We start from the raw sequence: 15580 nt of genomic DNA, 5'->3' as shown, positions 1-15580 counted from the left end.
ATGTAGCTTAATGCTTATAAAACAAATCTGTCCTAGACTCAAAATATCCTTACTTTGAAAAATAGAAAACAGGAAAAAAAAAAAGGCCAATTTCCAGAGGTTGAGGTAGTTGAAGTATGCCCACCTTCAGAGTAGCTTCTATCTAGTTGGTAAATTTTGATTAATAGCAAAAATACTGTATAATTGCAATGGCACTAATCACTTTCTGTAGGACACTAACTCTAAGTATATTTGATTGTGTGTCAACCTTTCAGACACAGACCTCACTTTTAGTCTCATTTTTGTCAATGCAGTATAATGGGGTCACCCAGGCTTGGGCCTCAGTTCTGGCTCTGCCACTCTATGGCTTTTATCTCTTTGGGCCTCACTGTTCTCATCTATAAAATGGGCCTAATGATCATAATGATACCTCACAGGAATGTCATGAGGAGTAAGCAGGACTTGCTTCCTATGGGCCCTAGAACGCAGTCCCTTCTCAGTCCACGAGGGCCATCAGTACTGAATTATGCCTGGCCCCTCTCTTCTCCCAAATCTACTTGGCAGCTCCAATCCTACCGTCTCCAAGTAGGACTGCATTTGGAAGCAGGACCTTTCAAGTGACCAAAGTTACAAATTAGGTTCTTTGTGTGGGCTAACGCAGCATGCCTGATGTCTCGGAAAGGTGGAAGGCTGGGCACAGGGAAGAGAACCGACGACTCGGAGAGCAAGCAGGGAGCCGGGGAGGAGGCGTCAGACTCGGATCTCTGCCAACTGTCAGGTTTCTCGCCAGGACTGTAATAATATAAATCTGTGTTGTTGAAAAAGCAGTGCTTACTATGTCAGCCCTCACAAAGGGCATGCCACGGCCAGAGGGGCTACAGTCCCTAAACCACATTGTGTCTTATGAATCCTGGTTGTTTTGGCTTTTGAGACATCTTTGTGTAGGCCTGGCTGTCCTGGAACTCACTCTGTAGACCTGGCTGTCCTAGAACTCACAGACCTTCCTGCCTCTGCCTCCCAAGTGCTTGGATTAATGGCTTGGTGGCAATGCACCTTTGTTTTTAATCAAAAGCATCAGTTCCAGGGGATCTGACACTCTCTTCTGACTTCTGAGGGCACATAATCCACAGACATGCATACTGACAAAACACTCATAAACATACAAATGAAATAAACCTTTAAAAAAGCTTGTTTTAGAAAGCTATTAAAAAAGAGGTTCATTCCAAAGGGCAGAGTATGTACTGGGGACACACCCAAATACAGGGTGTGCATTTCGGCCTCACTGTTCTCATCTGTAAAATGGGCCTAATGCTAATAATGATACGTACCTCATAGGAATGTCATGAAGAGTAAGCAGGGAGTGGGAAGAGTAATGAGGGAGCTAGGGCAAGAACGCCATCACATGTGACTCTCCTGGGAGCTGGTCAGAACGCAGTCACAGCTGGGACTGGATCCTACGCTACAGTTTAGAAGGGCTTATTTTTTTATTTATTTATTTTTTTTCCAGACAGGGTTTCTCTGTGTAGCCCTGGCTGTCCTGGAACTCACTCTGTAGACCAGGCTGGCCTCGAACTCAGAAATCCGCCTGCCTCTGCCTCCCAAGTGCTGGGATTAAAGACATGCCCCACCACTGTCCGGCTTAATTAGCTTTTTAATACAGCCTAGACACCACTTTTTTGAGGAATGACACCACCGACAGAAGGTTGGGTCCTTGTTACATCAATTAACAATCCAGACAATTCCTCACCGGGTATTCTGACAGACCAACTTGATCTCGGCCAGTGGTTCTCAACCTGTGGGAATCGGGCATGGTGGGATGACCCTCTCACAGGTCATTTAGAGCTATAAAGTAACTTTACAGTTGGGGGTCACCACAGCGAGCAAGCTGGCAGTATGGTTGAAGCATTATGAAGGCTGGCAATCCCTCCAGGCAGTCCCTCCATCGCTTCTCTCCTATGCCCCTGTATAGGCTGTGCTGACAATTAAGACAGAGCAGGATAGTAGATTAAATAATGTTAGGATTAATATCTGTTGTTACACATGGCTTTTGAAAATTGTGAATTCTCCCAGTGCTGAGGATGGAGCCCAGTCTTGTGCATGCCAGGACACACTCTACCGTTGAACTACATCCCTAGGCCTCGTTTTCTTTCACAGGGTCAAAGTAGCTCAGGCTAGCCTTATGCTCAAGGCACTCCTGCCTCCACCCTCAGTCCTATGATCATAGGCCTGCCTCACTGTACTTACTTCTTAGTGCTAAGATAGACTGTTATAAAGTAAACTAAATGTAACTCGTAGCCAGGCATGCAGACTACATGTGCAGTCGGTCCCATGAAAGGAGACATTTCACTCAGCTGGGACATCACAGCGTAAGACTGTTACTTAGAAATCATAGAGACATAGCCTTGGATCAGCAGAGCTTAGCATACATATGTATCAGCTGAGACTCCTACACCAAAACCAAACCAACAGCCACACTACCATGTTTCTGAATAATTATCTAGCTGTCTACAGCGGAGAATTTTTACTTTAATACAAGGTAGAATTCTAGAAAAAAAATGAATATTAGGCTGTTTTGAAAAGATGGTAACTACTTTGTGTTTCAAGAATAAATGGGCTAGAGTGACGGCTCAGGGGGTTAGACCTATGCATAACCCATGCTCACACATATACAGTGGATATGCGGCTTAAATGACCAAACTAGGTCTAAAAGTAAAGTAGTAATTGTAAAAAGTTGTTCTAGTCAGATCAGATTCTGCATTACTTGGTTGATACATATTGCTTCAACTTGGTAATTCAATTTGTAAAATATGTATAATAAAACACAACTCGGTAAATATAGAACAAAAACGTTCTTGCTAACCTGAAGAAGTGTCTTTCTTTCTTTCTTTTGCATGGGTGGCAATTCCTGCCATCTAAAGTGACACGGAGTTCACACGACTGTTCACCTCCATCGTGTTCCAAGCACCCTAGCTCTTTTCTCAAGCATGGTACCAGCTTCCTGAGAAGTCGGTCAAAGAATTCAACTAATGCAGCCATCTTGAAAATGTAGCCCAAACAGAACTTGATCTTTTGGTGATGATTTAAAAGTCACACAATCATAGACACAGGCTGGCTACTTTCGCTCTGAGGCTCAAAATTAAGTGGTATGTTGTGGAATTTAACCTAGACTACAATGAAAATCCATCAGTGTATAGTTCTTCCTCTAGGAAGTTCTAGGATCAAACACATAAATCAGTATTTTGCACTCAAGTAGAATTCAGCAGTGTATTTAGGACTTACAGTACATTGAATAAACTTTTAAAGTTCCAGGTCTTTTTGATAAAGATCAAGTATCATTACCTGACAAAATCTGGTTTATTTGAAATGAGTATCTAGACCCAGTTTCACACTTTGATGATTTTTTAAAATAAAATTTAATAGCCTGCTTCTTTAAAAAATGTATAAATCTATGTTTTGAAGCAAAGTTGAACTCAAACAATTAAAAGGTACTTTGGCTTTTGTGTCTTGAGTATGGTTTCTGAGTATGAATCTACCTTCAGTACAACATGGTCAGCCCATTGTAACACACAAAGATAAAATTCAAGAGGTGTTCTTTGAGGGGTAAAAGTTACTAGAGGGGAAATCTGATTGCTGCGATCACTTACAGTCAGTCCTGACTTATTTTGGAATGGCAATCATACTGCCTAAGAGAAATAACGGGATGGAATCCCACTATACCTAATGATTCAACCAAGCATGACCTTGTTTGTTCTAAACAAGACCATACTCTATGGCTGTGGACATTCAACACTTAGAGAAAAGTATAAAATCAATGCCCCCAAAGAAAAACCACCAATCTTAAAGAGACATAGTAGATCAAAGTGGAATCCCTCACCAATTTTTAAATGCTAAATATGAGTTGGTATTATAGATAAGACAGATCTTGCCCTCATGGAGCCCATGATAAAGAATGGCTGGCTCACATCTTTAAGGATCTGTAAGAGGGTGGCCCAAAGGGCCACCCTGTCACTGGTGCCCCAGGAGAAGGGTCCAGCGGAACGGTCAGAGGCGCTTCAGTCAGCTCTGCTCCTGGCCTAGTGGAGGGGGGAGGTGTGGCATGGGCTCCTGTGTCCCCTGCAGATGCTGAGCTGGATGTTTGTTCTTGGTGAGCATGGAGATGCTCCAGCGTTTCCTTGGAAAGTGTGATGACATGCACTGGCTCAGTCTGTGAGGACTCCATCTGGCCTCCGATCATGCTGAGGCTCTGAATGTGCTCTGCCTGCTCCTGCGGAGCTGAGAGGATCAGGCCCTGCAGCGGCTCCGGTGGCTGTGTGAGCAGGGTGATATTGGCAGCCGGGCCTGTGGCCATGCTCTGGGGGCTCTCAGCAGCTACAATGCTGACACCCTGGCTGGCACCTGGCATGAAGTTGATGTCATGCACAGAGTCGGTCACAAGAAGCTGAATCTCCTGCTCTCCTGAGGTGGAGAGCTGGTATGGTTGCAGCTGAAGAATGTTCCGGACCTCGTCAGCGTTGTTGCCAGAAACACTGCTGGAATCTGATGTGTGCTTCTCTTTGCTGTGGATTTTCAAGTGAGCCTTCAAGTTGTCTAGGCGAGCAAACTGTAGGCTACACTCAGGGCAGGAGAAAGGCTTTTTGCCCGTGTGCAGGATGCAGTGTCTCCTCTTGGCACTGGAGTCGGAGAAGCACTTGCCACAGATGCTGCAGGAGTACGGCTTCTCCCCTCTGTAAGAAAGCATATGCAAACACTTGCTCTCTACTTCCTGCTTAATTAGGCAGAAGCCATCAAGAGGAGTGGAATGCCAAGCCCTGCACCTGACCCTTGAGTGCTTACTGTCGCATAATGCCAGTCACTCAATCCATGTCAAAACCTTTAAAATAAACTCTAACTCTGCTTCACATGAAACAAACAAACAAATAAACAAAAAAGCCCAAAACCAAACTAAAAGAACACAGGAATACTGAGTCACAGGTTCCTCTGCCAACTTCTGGACTTTGAGCAAGCCACTTCTATGTGCTTCGGTTTCAAGTCTCAAAAAGAAAAAAGGGTGGGGCTGGAGAGATGGCTCAGGGGTTAAGAGCACTGACTGCTCTTCCAGAGGTCTTGAGTTCAATTCCCAGCAACCACATGGTGGCTCACAACCATGTGTAATGGGATCTGATGCCCTCTTCTGGTGTGTCTGAAGACAGCTACAGTGTACTCATATAAATAAAATAAATAAAGTAAATGAATAAATGAATGAAAGGGGCTACAACGGGGCTAAGGTAGCTGCAGATGGGACTGGGCTGCATGGGCTGAAAGTTTGTAATTTTGTTGTTCCATGTTTCAAATAACAAAGTAAAATTTTGTGCTGCATGGACAGTTCTATTCTGGTTTAGTTCTTACAGCTTCTTTTTAGACTTTATGTACACGACTAATATCGATATTAAACTTTGAGCAGCCCTTTATTACTTCTGAAGCTTTTAGACCTAAATGCAGCCTGGGAGTAACTTTTCGGGAGCATTTGTTCAGAAAATACTTTCCTTTTGGACAGAATTTCCTGTGTAGTCCAGCTTGGCTTCAAACTCAATCCTCCTGCCTCTGCCTACCTAGTATGCACACATGATCATAATCAACTCCAGATAACATTAACTTTTTTTCTTCTTTTGAGACACGGTCTAACTCTGTAGTCTAGGTTAGCCTTGAACTTGTGGGCCACCCTCCTGCGTCTACCTCTGAGTACTGAGACTTCAAGAGCACCTTACTTACTGTGTTTGTGTGTGTAGTCTGTGTTTGTGTGCGTGTGGAGGCCAGAGCTTACACTGGTTCTTCCTCCATCACCCTCCACCTTGCTTTTTGAGACAGGGCCTCTCACTGAACCTGGAGCTTGCTATCTGGCTAGACTGGCGGTCAGACAATCCCTGGGAGCCACCTGCCTGCACTCTCTTACATGCACGTAGAGCTACCTCTGGCTTTTACATGGCGGCTGGAGATATGAACAAACCTCAAACAGTTTAGTCAATGAGCCCCCTCCTCAGGCCCTAATGTTTAGTTTTGATTGAGGATAAAAGCTTTAGATTAGCCTCCTCCAATACAAATTAAATCATGAAACCAACAATGCAAATTTTATTGGTCAGAATCAATTCTTCTGATTTTTGCCTAAATGAGAAATTTAATTAATGAAAAAATAAAATAAGCCACACATAAAATTCTACCATGGTATCAACTAGAGAAAAGGCTTATATATAGTCATAGGTCACCCCACAGAATACCACAGTTCAAGGGGGTCACCAAGTGACAAAAATACCTATGAAGCTTTAGTGAAAAAGCCAGGGGTGGTGGCTTACACCTATTATCCCAGTGCTCAGGGTGGAGAAGCAAGAGTCTGAGTTTGAGGCCAGCATGCACTAGAGAGCTAATCTCTGTCTCACCCAAACCCAAACCAGCTCACCGGTGGATTCTGATGTGGGTCTGAAGGGAACTCTTTGCTGTGAAAGATTTCCCACAGATTTCACAAGTAAATGGCTTCTCACCTTAAAACAAGGAAAAAAAGAGTCAAAGTGTTTATAAATACATACCCAACATTAAAAAATAACCATCCAAACCACTTTATTCTCACAATGGGAAAGGATGAAGGCAAGCTCGGTCAGAGTGCAGGAAGCACATATAGACAGTTCCTATGCTCCTGAGCTCCATCGAGTGCCAAGAGGGCGCAGACGTGTGGCTCCTCCCAAGAGAACTGAGAGAGAAGCTGCTCATACGTGGGAAATAGAAGCACTCGGATTTACTCTTGCATTTTCTTTCTTTTTTAATATTTATTTAACTTACATATATGAGTGCTCTATCTGCATGTACACCTGCATACCAGAAGAGGTCACCAGCTCATATTACAGATGGTTGTGAGCCACTGTGTGGTTGCTGGAATTGAATGCAGGAACTCTGGAAGAGCACACAGTGCTCTTGACCGCTGAGCAGTCTCTCCAACCCACCCCTGCATTTTCTAACACTGACTAATGCTGACTCTTGCCCTGTTGTGGAACTTCTGGGCTAGGTGACGCACTAGACTTTGAAGGGACTCCTGTGCACTAGGGCTTAGTATTCACACTTATAGCTGGCTGTCAAATCTGTGCAAATCTGACTGTCCCCTCCTGGATTACAGCAGCCTCCAAAAGGACCTCCTGCTTCCTGGCTACACTGTCACCAAGGCAAGCGGTGAGTGTGGCCTCTCCACGCTCAGACCGGTTCACAGTGGCAGCAAATGCTTTAATAGCCCCGTCTGCAGACAAAGCTTTAGATTACAACAGGTCATACAGAGTTCATACACCACACACACAAACACACACACACACACACGCATGCACGCAAGTACACACGCACACACACAATGCTATCTACTGGTTTGCTTGTCCCAGATGCTTTCTCCCCTCTCCTGATTCCCTTGTACCCCCTATCTAATCATGAGCAAAGCTGCTGACTCCTCCTTAGAACCTTTCCAAAACAGGCGAATTTGCTGTGGTTCTCCCCGTCATGGCACGAGACCAAGGCCCATAACTGCAGCACCCTAAGGATCCCTCTGCTTGACACACACGTGATACTATTAGGACTCTGCCATACCACATCACTCTTCTTGTTGAGGCCATCTGTCTTCACTGGGGCCTACAATTAAGATAACATGCTTGCCGGGCGGTGGTGGTGCATGCCTTTAATCCCAGCACTTGGGAGGCGGATTTCTGAGTTCTGAGTTCGAGGCCAGCCTGGTCTACAGAGTGAGTTCCAGGACAGCCAAGGCCACACAGAGAAACCCTGTCTCGAAAAAAAACCAAGAAAAAAAAAAAAAAAAGATAACATGCTCAAGGGACTCATGGGACTGGCTTCTGGACAGGGACTTCTGAGGCTCTGTCCCAGCCAATTCAGTCACAAGCTCAGGAGTGAGGTCAGGACTAGTTTGAGATGCACAGCTATGATGGAAGCTCTACGGCAGAGCCTCCTGTGCCCTTCGCTCTTCTCCTGCCATCTGCGCTCCTGCCTCTGTCCGAGGCCTGCACACCTGCTGTCTCCCATCTACGATATACTCCCTGCATATCCACATGTCTGGCTCACTCCCTACCACATTCTGGTTTCCATCCCTGAGACCTTCCCAGGTCGGTCCTGCGCCTGTGGGAAGCACCCCTTCCCATATCGTTTTCCTGCTCCACATTTTATTTACATGCTGCCCTGGCACAAGGTATCTTTTTGTTTGTACTCTGACTCTCTGTTCAAATGCTGATGTCACATCAGCAGGGGCTTGGACATCTCATTATCTGTCCTCTGGGCCCAATACAGAGCCTGGTACACAGCAAGTGTTTAGTGCATATGTCCTGAACAGTTGCATTACATTTCACAGACCCTATTGATGATAACATCTAAGGACGTGAAGGAGCCTGTGAGATAGTTTGGCAGGTAAAGACAGACTGAAGGCCTAAGTTTGATACCCAAGACCACATGATGGAGGAAATCAACTCCCATACACTGTCCTCTGACTTCCACATGTATGCTGTGTGCACATAGATGGGTGTACAAACCTATCTGTAATGACAGACAATATTACTGTAAAAATTACGAATGGACAAAGCTAACTTTTATAAAATCACCCCTTATGAGACAATTCCCTGTTGCTTAGGTGATACACTCTGGAGACATTGCTCAGTGATTAAAAGCACTGATTACTCTTCCAAAGGACCCAAGTTCAATTCCTAGGACCTACATGGAAGCCAATAACTTCTGGTCTCTGTGAATACCAGATCATGTGGAGCACACATACATGCAGGCAACCTCCTACATAGAATAAATAAATCTCAAAACGTTTTAAAGAAAAACTCATTGGAATCAGAATATAACAGATTTTTTTTTCTCCAGATTTTGGAAAACTCACTCTCTCTCTCTCTCTCTCAGAAAATTCATCATGTGTCACATAAACTTCCTGGGTAATTTTAGACAGTACTTTTAGTGTGCCTGAATTCTGACAGATCTATCCCATGAAGACAGGCATAGCAAGTACCACTATGGTGTCACACTGACACTCAAAGTGACTTGGAACATTTGGGATTTTGGGTGTTTCTAGTCCCAGACACGTGGATAACAATTAATCTGAACTAGCTTTTCTTAGAGTTGGGGAATAACTAACCTGCATTTAAAAATCAAAGTCCAAAGAGTTCAAAATTAAACCACTTTCTGTTTGTTTGAGACAGGGTTTCTCTCTATAGCCCTGGCTGTCCTGGAACTCACTCTGTACACCAGGCTGGCCTTGAACTCAGAGATCTGCTTGCTTCTGTCTTACAAGTGCTCAGATTAAAGCTTATACCACCACTGTCTGGCTTAAGCTGCTTTAATATACATTATTAGTAGACAACTTGACAGAATTATTGAATAATCCAGCTTAATAGAAACTATTCCTTGGAAAAATCTTACAAGCTTATTTTTTAACACATATTCCTATCAAAAGGTACAAGACAGGCAGTCTGACTTCTGTGAATTTAAAATGAGCACTGCCTTCTTCACATTCCTGCCTCAGTGGGAGGTGCTGATTTAATGCGTGGGGTGGAAGTGTTGGTACCAGGGGACAGTGTCTGCTGTCTGTCTCCTTTTCTAAGTAAGTTCTTGTTGTCACCTTCAGTGCTCAAGTGGCTGAGTGAGGCACAGGACCAGACTGACAGACACTGTGCTATGAAATGAGCGAATCTTCACCCATGAGCAGTCCTCATCAGGGGATCTCCATGTTGTGCTGACAGCACAGACGTACCATTCCCACACAACACAGATGATGGCACCTTGCCTTTCATAAAACGTATCCAACTCGCAGCCCACGGCAAGGCCGAGGACAGCCAGTGCATCGTGAAGGCTGGATGTGGCACATCGTACCTGTGTGTGTTCGCAGGTGCTTCTTTAGCTGGGATACATCCATAAACTTTCGATGGCAATGGTTGCATTCTGGTAGTGAGTGGCCTTGCCGCAAGGATAAAAAAAGTGTCAGTGCATGTATGTTCTCCCTGCATTTCTTCAGTGATTTGTGTTAAAGCACTCCCCTGAAAAATAATCACTTTAGAGATGGCACACTAGCAACAACATACTTTACTACCTGATGTATCTCACCGCAGTGCTTCTCTGAGAGCTTCTCCTCCTAGCCCTTCTGAATGCCCTTCTCTCCAAACACTGGAATGACTGCCCACCTGCACGTGCCAGGTTTCTCCCCACTCCCTTCCATTCTTATCAGGAGGCAGGAAGGAGAACCGGACACTCGGCAGATCAGAAGCCGTGCTGAGCCATGACTTTTCAGGTGCCACTAACAACAGCCAATCAACTTAAACCTCTTGGGCAAGCAGAATTTTGGATAGAGCAGTTTTGAGGTGGTTTTATGTATGGTTCCACAATTACCGTGCAAACATTAAACTGAACCTTATGGTAGTGTAGAGTAGCGTGACAGCCTTTGATTTCTTTTTGGGTACAGTCTCTGGCATCCCAGGCAGGCTTCACCCTGAGGATGATTTTGAACTTCTAAACCTCTTGCCCCTCTCTCCACCTGTCAAGTGCGAGGATAACAGATGTGTGCTTCCATGCCTAGTTGTATGTGGCACTAAGGACTGAACCCAGGGCTTCACTCATCCCCATTAAGTGAGCTGCCTCCCTAGCCCGACTGTTTCCTCAAATTCTCTTATTTATTCTGTATGATGAACCTACTGGTTCACAAATACTTTATATCTGCATCTCCCCAGCAATGGAAGTTTTTCCTTCTCACCTTACTGGTGTCATACCTGTATGGACTCGGTAATGGCTCTTTAGCTGTCTTTTCTGGCTGAAATATTTTCCACACTGATCACAGGTAAAAGACTTCTGTCCTGCCAAATGAAAAATAAACCTTAAACAATGCGAACAAAGTGCAGAGAACTGGAATGCTAATAGGGTAAATAACACATTGCCCAGGTTCCCATTTTCTATGAGCGATATATCTGTCTACACACCCACAAGAAGGCTTGTCAGAATGTGTGAAACTATGCAAGACACTCGGGAGCAGTGGAGACGGGGTAGGACTGGAGGTTTCAGCAGTCCCAAATATACAGAGAATTCTAAACTCTAGCACTTAAGCAAAACATTTAAATGCACGGTGCGTGGCAGCAGCCAGTAATAAGGTCTAGTTGAGGCTGCTCAGAACACCAGCAGATGTAGTTCCCTGTCCTTCAGTGACACCACATGGTAAATGACACTATGCTGAGAAGACACCATTTAAATGCCAGAAATGCCCACCGCTGGAAATGGGAACCTGGTGGCCCTCTAGTGTAAGCTCCATTACCTGAGTGCAGGCTCATGTGCTCCAACAGGGAGTGCTTGGTGGTCAGCGCCTTGTTGCACACGGTGCAGGTATATGGCCGCTCCCCCGTGTGCATCCTGGTATGGACCTGCAGGGAGTGCTTCTGAGCAAACCCCTTCCCACACTCATTGCATTTGAAGGGCCGCTCCCCTGCAATGAAAGCCAAGAAGCATGGTGTAAACAAGAACCTGTGCATTTTTTCTTCCTCCCAAGTTAAAAATATACAATACTCAATCATTTATGTTAAATAAATATCTAGGGCAAACATTCCAAGTCCAGTAGCTAGGTGAGCTATTAGCAATAAAAATCTAGAAAGTGGGACAGATGAGACCAAAGCCAACAGGTGATAGGCACGAGGTGCAACCTAACCGGGAAGACCCGGCCTCTGCAGGGTTCGGAACGGCCCCACTCATGGAGCAGGTAAAGGACAGGAACTTAAAGGGGAAGCTGAGAAATACCTATACTCACTTTTCTATTCCACACACCAAGAAGACAAATGTCTCCTACCAACCACCAAAGGAAGATGGAGACTGCTCTCTGAAGAGAGGAAAAGGCTCTCTGGATTGGGGTTACCTGGACAGCTGAGTGGCATCACCCCAGGAAGGAACGTCAGAATCTCTTTGGGGATAAGGAGAACCCTCTTCCTTAGACATGGTAGCCAGGCCTAGCATCTCTAGGAAGGAGAGTAGAAGCATATTTCCTGGAAGGAGGCACAGATGCCCAAGACAGGCATGGGTAATGAGGAAGTGGGGTCCACCACATCCTGCTAGTGCCGCTACTGCTTTACAGACTGTCTTCATATCCACAGAAATGCCAAGAGCTTCTAGTGCCCCAATCTCACATATGATTAAATGAGTGTTATAAAAAAAATCACTGCATTTGGGGCTGGAGAGATGGCTCTGCTCTTACAGAACCCTTGTATCTCCAGCACCAAGAGTGTGACACCCAGCCATCTGTAACTCCAGTTCCAGGCTATCTGATCCTCCCCCTGACCTCTCTGGGTACCAGTCATACAGATGGTACACACACACACACACACACACACACACACACACACACACACACAGGTAAACACTCATACTCATAAAATAAATCTTTACAGCCAAGGGAATAGTGGAGACAGACACCTGGACAGGTAAAGAAAAACAGCTGTGTAGAAAACATCACGTACAAGGGGCATGGTGGCAGATGTCTGAAATACCAGCATTTGGGAGGCTCAGATAGGAGGATCATGATTTCAAGGTTAGACTGCCACATAATGAGATCATGTCTCAAACAGAGACAAAAATTTGATTGGGGTTGGGATTTAGCTCAGGTGTTAAGCACTGTCCAAGGAAGTACAGGGCCCTGGGATGGGGTTACAGAAAAACTTCAGTTGTTTTTTTTTTTTAAGGTAGAAATAGCAAACCCAGAGGCTGAAAAGTACAGTGATAATGTCCCAGAAAATAAAGCAAGGATGGACTCTGCAGGTGAACGTGAGGAAGTCACAAGTCCAGTCAGGAAACTCAAGCCGTCTGGGCAGGAAGACAAGCAAGGCAGCAGTAGGAAAGCGTGAGAAGTGAGCGCAGCTCTGGAGGGTAGCGTCCTGATCTACCAGATATATACCAAAGGAAGAGACACACATTCTAAGGCTGACTGCACGCTGAGGAGCCAAGACGGACAGACGGAAGATTCTAAAGATGTTTTTCCTTAATTAAGTTTTACTAAACAATGTAATGTTTTAAGTTATGCACAACCTGGGTAAAAATAGATAAAATGCAATCTAGTATTAGAATCCATTAGTTACAGAGTCCCATTAAAAAAAATAGACCCCACTATTGCTCAACACGTATTTGAGATTTTGTTCTGCTCAAAGTCTCGTGACTCAGGTTTTCAACATACATAATCTCTGGGAGCTTTCTTTTCTTGCTCATGTATCCCAGGCCTGCCTTGTAGCCAAGGATGACCTTGAACTTTGCCATCTTGCCCAGTTTCTGTTGTGTGAGAAGCCAGGGCTTTGTACATACTAGGCAAGCACTCTTAACTGGCCTACATCCCTGAGAAATGTCAAACATGTATAATGCAGACAAGTAAATCAGAAGCCTGGGTGTGGAAGGAGGGAAGCTGAAGCTCTCCAGATGGCTCTAATGTGCAAGCTGAGTCATGAGACAGCAAGAAGACGGATAAGAAAGAAAAGAATTAGAGGCAGGTGGATTTCTGAGTTCAAGGCCAGCCTGGTCTACAGAGTAAGTTCCAGGGTAGCCAGGGCTACACAGAGAAACCCTGTCTCGAAAAACCAAAAAAAAAAAAAAAAAAAAAAAAAAAAAAAAAAAAAAAGAAAGAGAATGAAAACACTCGCCTTTACACTTAAGCTTGTAAGAGACAACAACCTGACATGACCTGAAGCAGGGTGACCTGAACAGCTCAAGAAAGAGCTCAAGGATTTCCGGTAGAGATACACTGTCCAATATGGTAGCCATCAGACATATGTGGTTATTAAAACTTATGTTAACTGAAACAAAATTAAAATTCAGTTTCTCAATCTAGCTAGCTATAATTCAAATGTTAAACATCTATGTCAGGCTGGGCAGTGGTGACGCACAGCTTTATTCCCAGCACTTGGGAGGCAGAGGCAGGCGGATTTCTGAGTTTGAGGCCAGCCTGGTCTACAGAGTGAGTTCCAGGACAGCCAGGGCTACACAGAGAAACCCTGTCTTGAAAAACCAACCAACCAACCAACAACAAAAACAAAAGCCCAAACAAACAAAAACAAAAAAGTCTATGTCGGGCTAAGGATGCAGCTCGGTTGTAAACTGCTTGGTTGACATGCACATGTACCCTGGAATCCATGCCTGGTACTGTAAGAGGAAGAAAAGGTCTGTATGTTGTTGGTGGCTACCATATCTGCCACATGGAGAGGACAAAAGCCATTTCAATCACAAGGGGGACTAATAGCCAATGCTGAGGCAGAGACACCCAGGAGAAATAAACTATAAAGACATGCACAGAACAGAACAAGAGAATGCTTCTGCAAAGATGAGGAACTGCCATGAATCAAAAGGCAGGAGCTGCTTAATAAATCAGGCGTGAAGGGTCATGGGTGAGCCTTCACAGACAAGACCATCTCCTCATCTAAACACTGGAGACAGAACCTACTGTGGGGTTACTGTGAGACCTAAACACAATATGAAGTCTTTATTGCCATGGCTACCATGTAGAAACTGAAACAATAAATAAAAAACCGTCCCAACCACAATTTCAAATTCCCAACCAATCGCACCAAGTGTGGAAAGCGTAGTTACCAGTGTGGCGTCTCTGGTGGATGGCTAAGAAGTGATTATATTTAAAGACCCTGTCGCAGTCTTTACACCGGGCCTCAGGACCACTGGAGCGCTTTTTCCTTCCATATATCCTCTTGACTGTACTCTGGTCATCTTCATCTCCGGTAAGTTTGTAATCTTTGAGCTTGACAGACCTGCGAATCCTCCGCTTGCTGTACCTGCTCTGGCTATCCTGTCCATCCTGAGCCTTGGGGTCAAAGTTCTCATCCTTCTCGGCCGGCATCTCCTCTTCTCTTCCTGGCTCACCAGCAGGCTCTGACTCCTTTTCTTTTGGAGTCTGCTCATTCAGCTTGACACCGTCTTCTTTAAACACAAAGTTCTGCCTGTTCTGAACCGAATTGTTCACTCTTAGCTGCATCTCTCCTTCTGCAGCTAGTCCTGATTTCCCTTCCTGCAAACCATTGGCTTTTCTTGGCCTTCCCCTTTTCCGTTTCAGAGGATCATTCTTCTTATTGGAAATAACAACTACTGGAGTGCCCGTGCAGTTCAAAGATGGCGGCTTTGGGGAGCTAGGGTTATTCTGGAAGTCCGTGTAAGCCTTTACCAGGTCATAGACTTTTAAGAACTGAGCGGTGGCCAGGATTTGTTCTGTGGTTTTCTCACTGGCATGTAGATAACCTGTGTAGATAAATTCCAGCAGGACACCAAAGGCGTCTGCAACCATGCCTTCCAGCATGTAGATGGACTGGCCAATCTCACCCTCTTCCGCAAACATCATTGAGAAATACTCGCTACTGGCAGCGAGTAAGGCTTTATGGGCTCGGAAATGCACATTTTCCACAATTAGAGTAATATCACAAAGAAAGCCTTTCTTCCTCTGATCCTCCAGACTGGCCAGGACAGCGCCACTGTGAGTGTCCGAGTGTACGATAAGCTGCCCAGAAGGCTCCGGTGTCATGTCTGCCATTCTCTCAGAAGGCTCGGAGGAGGCTTAAATCCGAAATAAAAAAAAAAAAAAAAA

The 15580-nt window shown here is 44.9% G+C and overlaps 1 protein-coding gene across 4 annotated transcripts in view; it reads right to left on the bottom strand.

Moving 5' to 3' along the window:
- Window positions 1-3221: 3221 nt before the first annotated feature.
- Window positions 3222-15580, bottom strand: part of Zbtb24 (zinc finger and BTB domain containing 24) — a 13050-nt gene continuing 691 nt past the window's right edge. The window contains exons 2-7 of one of the 4 annotated variants that reach the window (XM_031347831.1): window positions 14581-15549; window positions 11282-11449; window positions 10746-10829; window positions 9856-9939; window positions 6410-6491; window positions 3222-4703 (exon numbers count right to left, since the gene is read on the bottom strand). In XM_031347831.1, the coding sequence (XP_031203691.1) occupies window positions 3938-4703; window positions 6410-6491; window positions 9856-9939; window positions 10746-10829; window positions 11282-11449; window positions 14581-15526 (2130 nt within the window). In that variant the 5' untranslated portion in view covers window positions 15527-15549 and the 3' untranslated portion in view covers window positions 3222-3937. Of the gene's footprint in view, window positions 4704-6409; window positions 6492-9855; window positions 10020-10745; window positions 10830-11281; window positions 11450-14580; window positions 15550-15580 lie in introns of those variants that run through there. The other 3 variants (XR_004112346.1, XR_004112347.1, XM_031347832.1) reach the window with 3 other exon arrangements.

This window comes from Mastomys coucha, unplaced genomic scaffold (genome assembly GCF_008632895.1).
Source record: "Mastomys coucha isolate ucsf_1 unplaced genomic scaffold, UCSF_Mcou_1 pScaffold3, whole genome shotgun sequence".
Taxonomy (NCBI): Eukaryota; Metazoa; Chordata; class Mammalia; order Rodentia; family Muridae; genus Mastomys; species Mastomys coucha.
The sequence above is the reverse complement of the archived record's forward strand: the minus strand, read 5'-3'. Positions and strand labels throughout refer to the sequence as shown.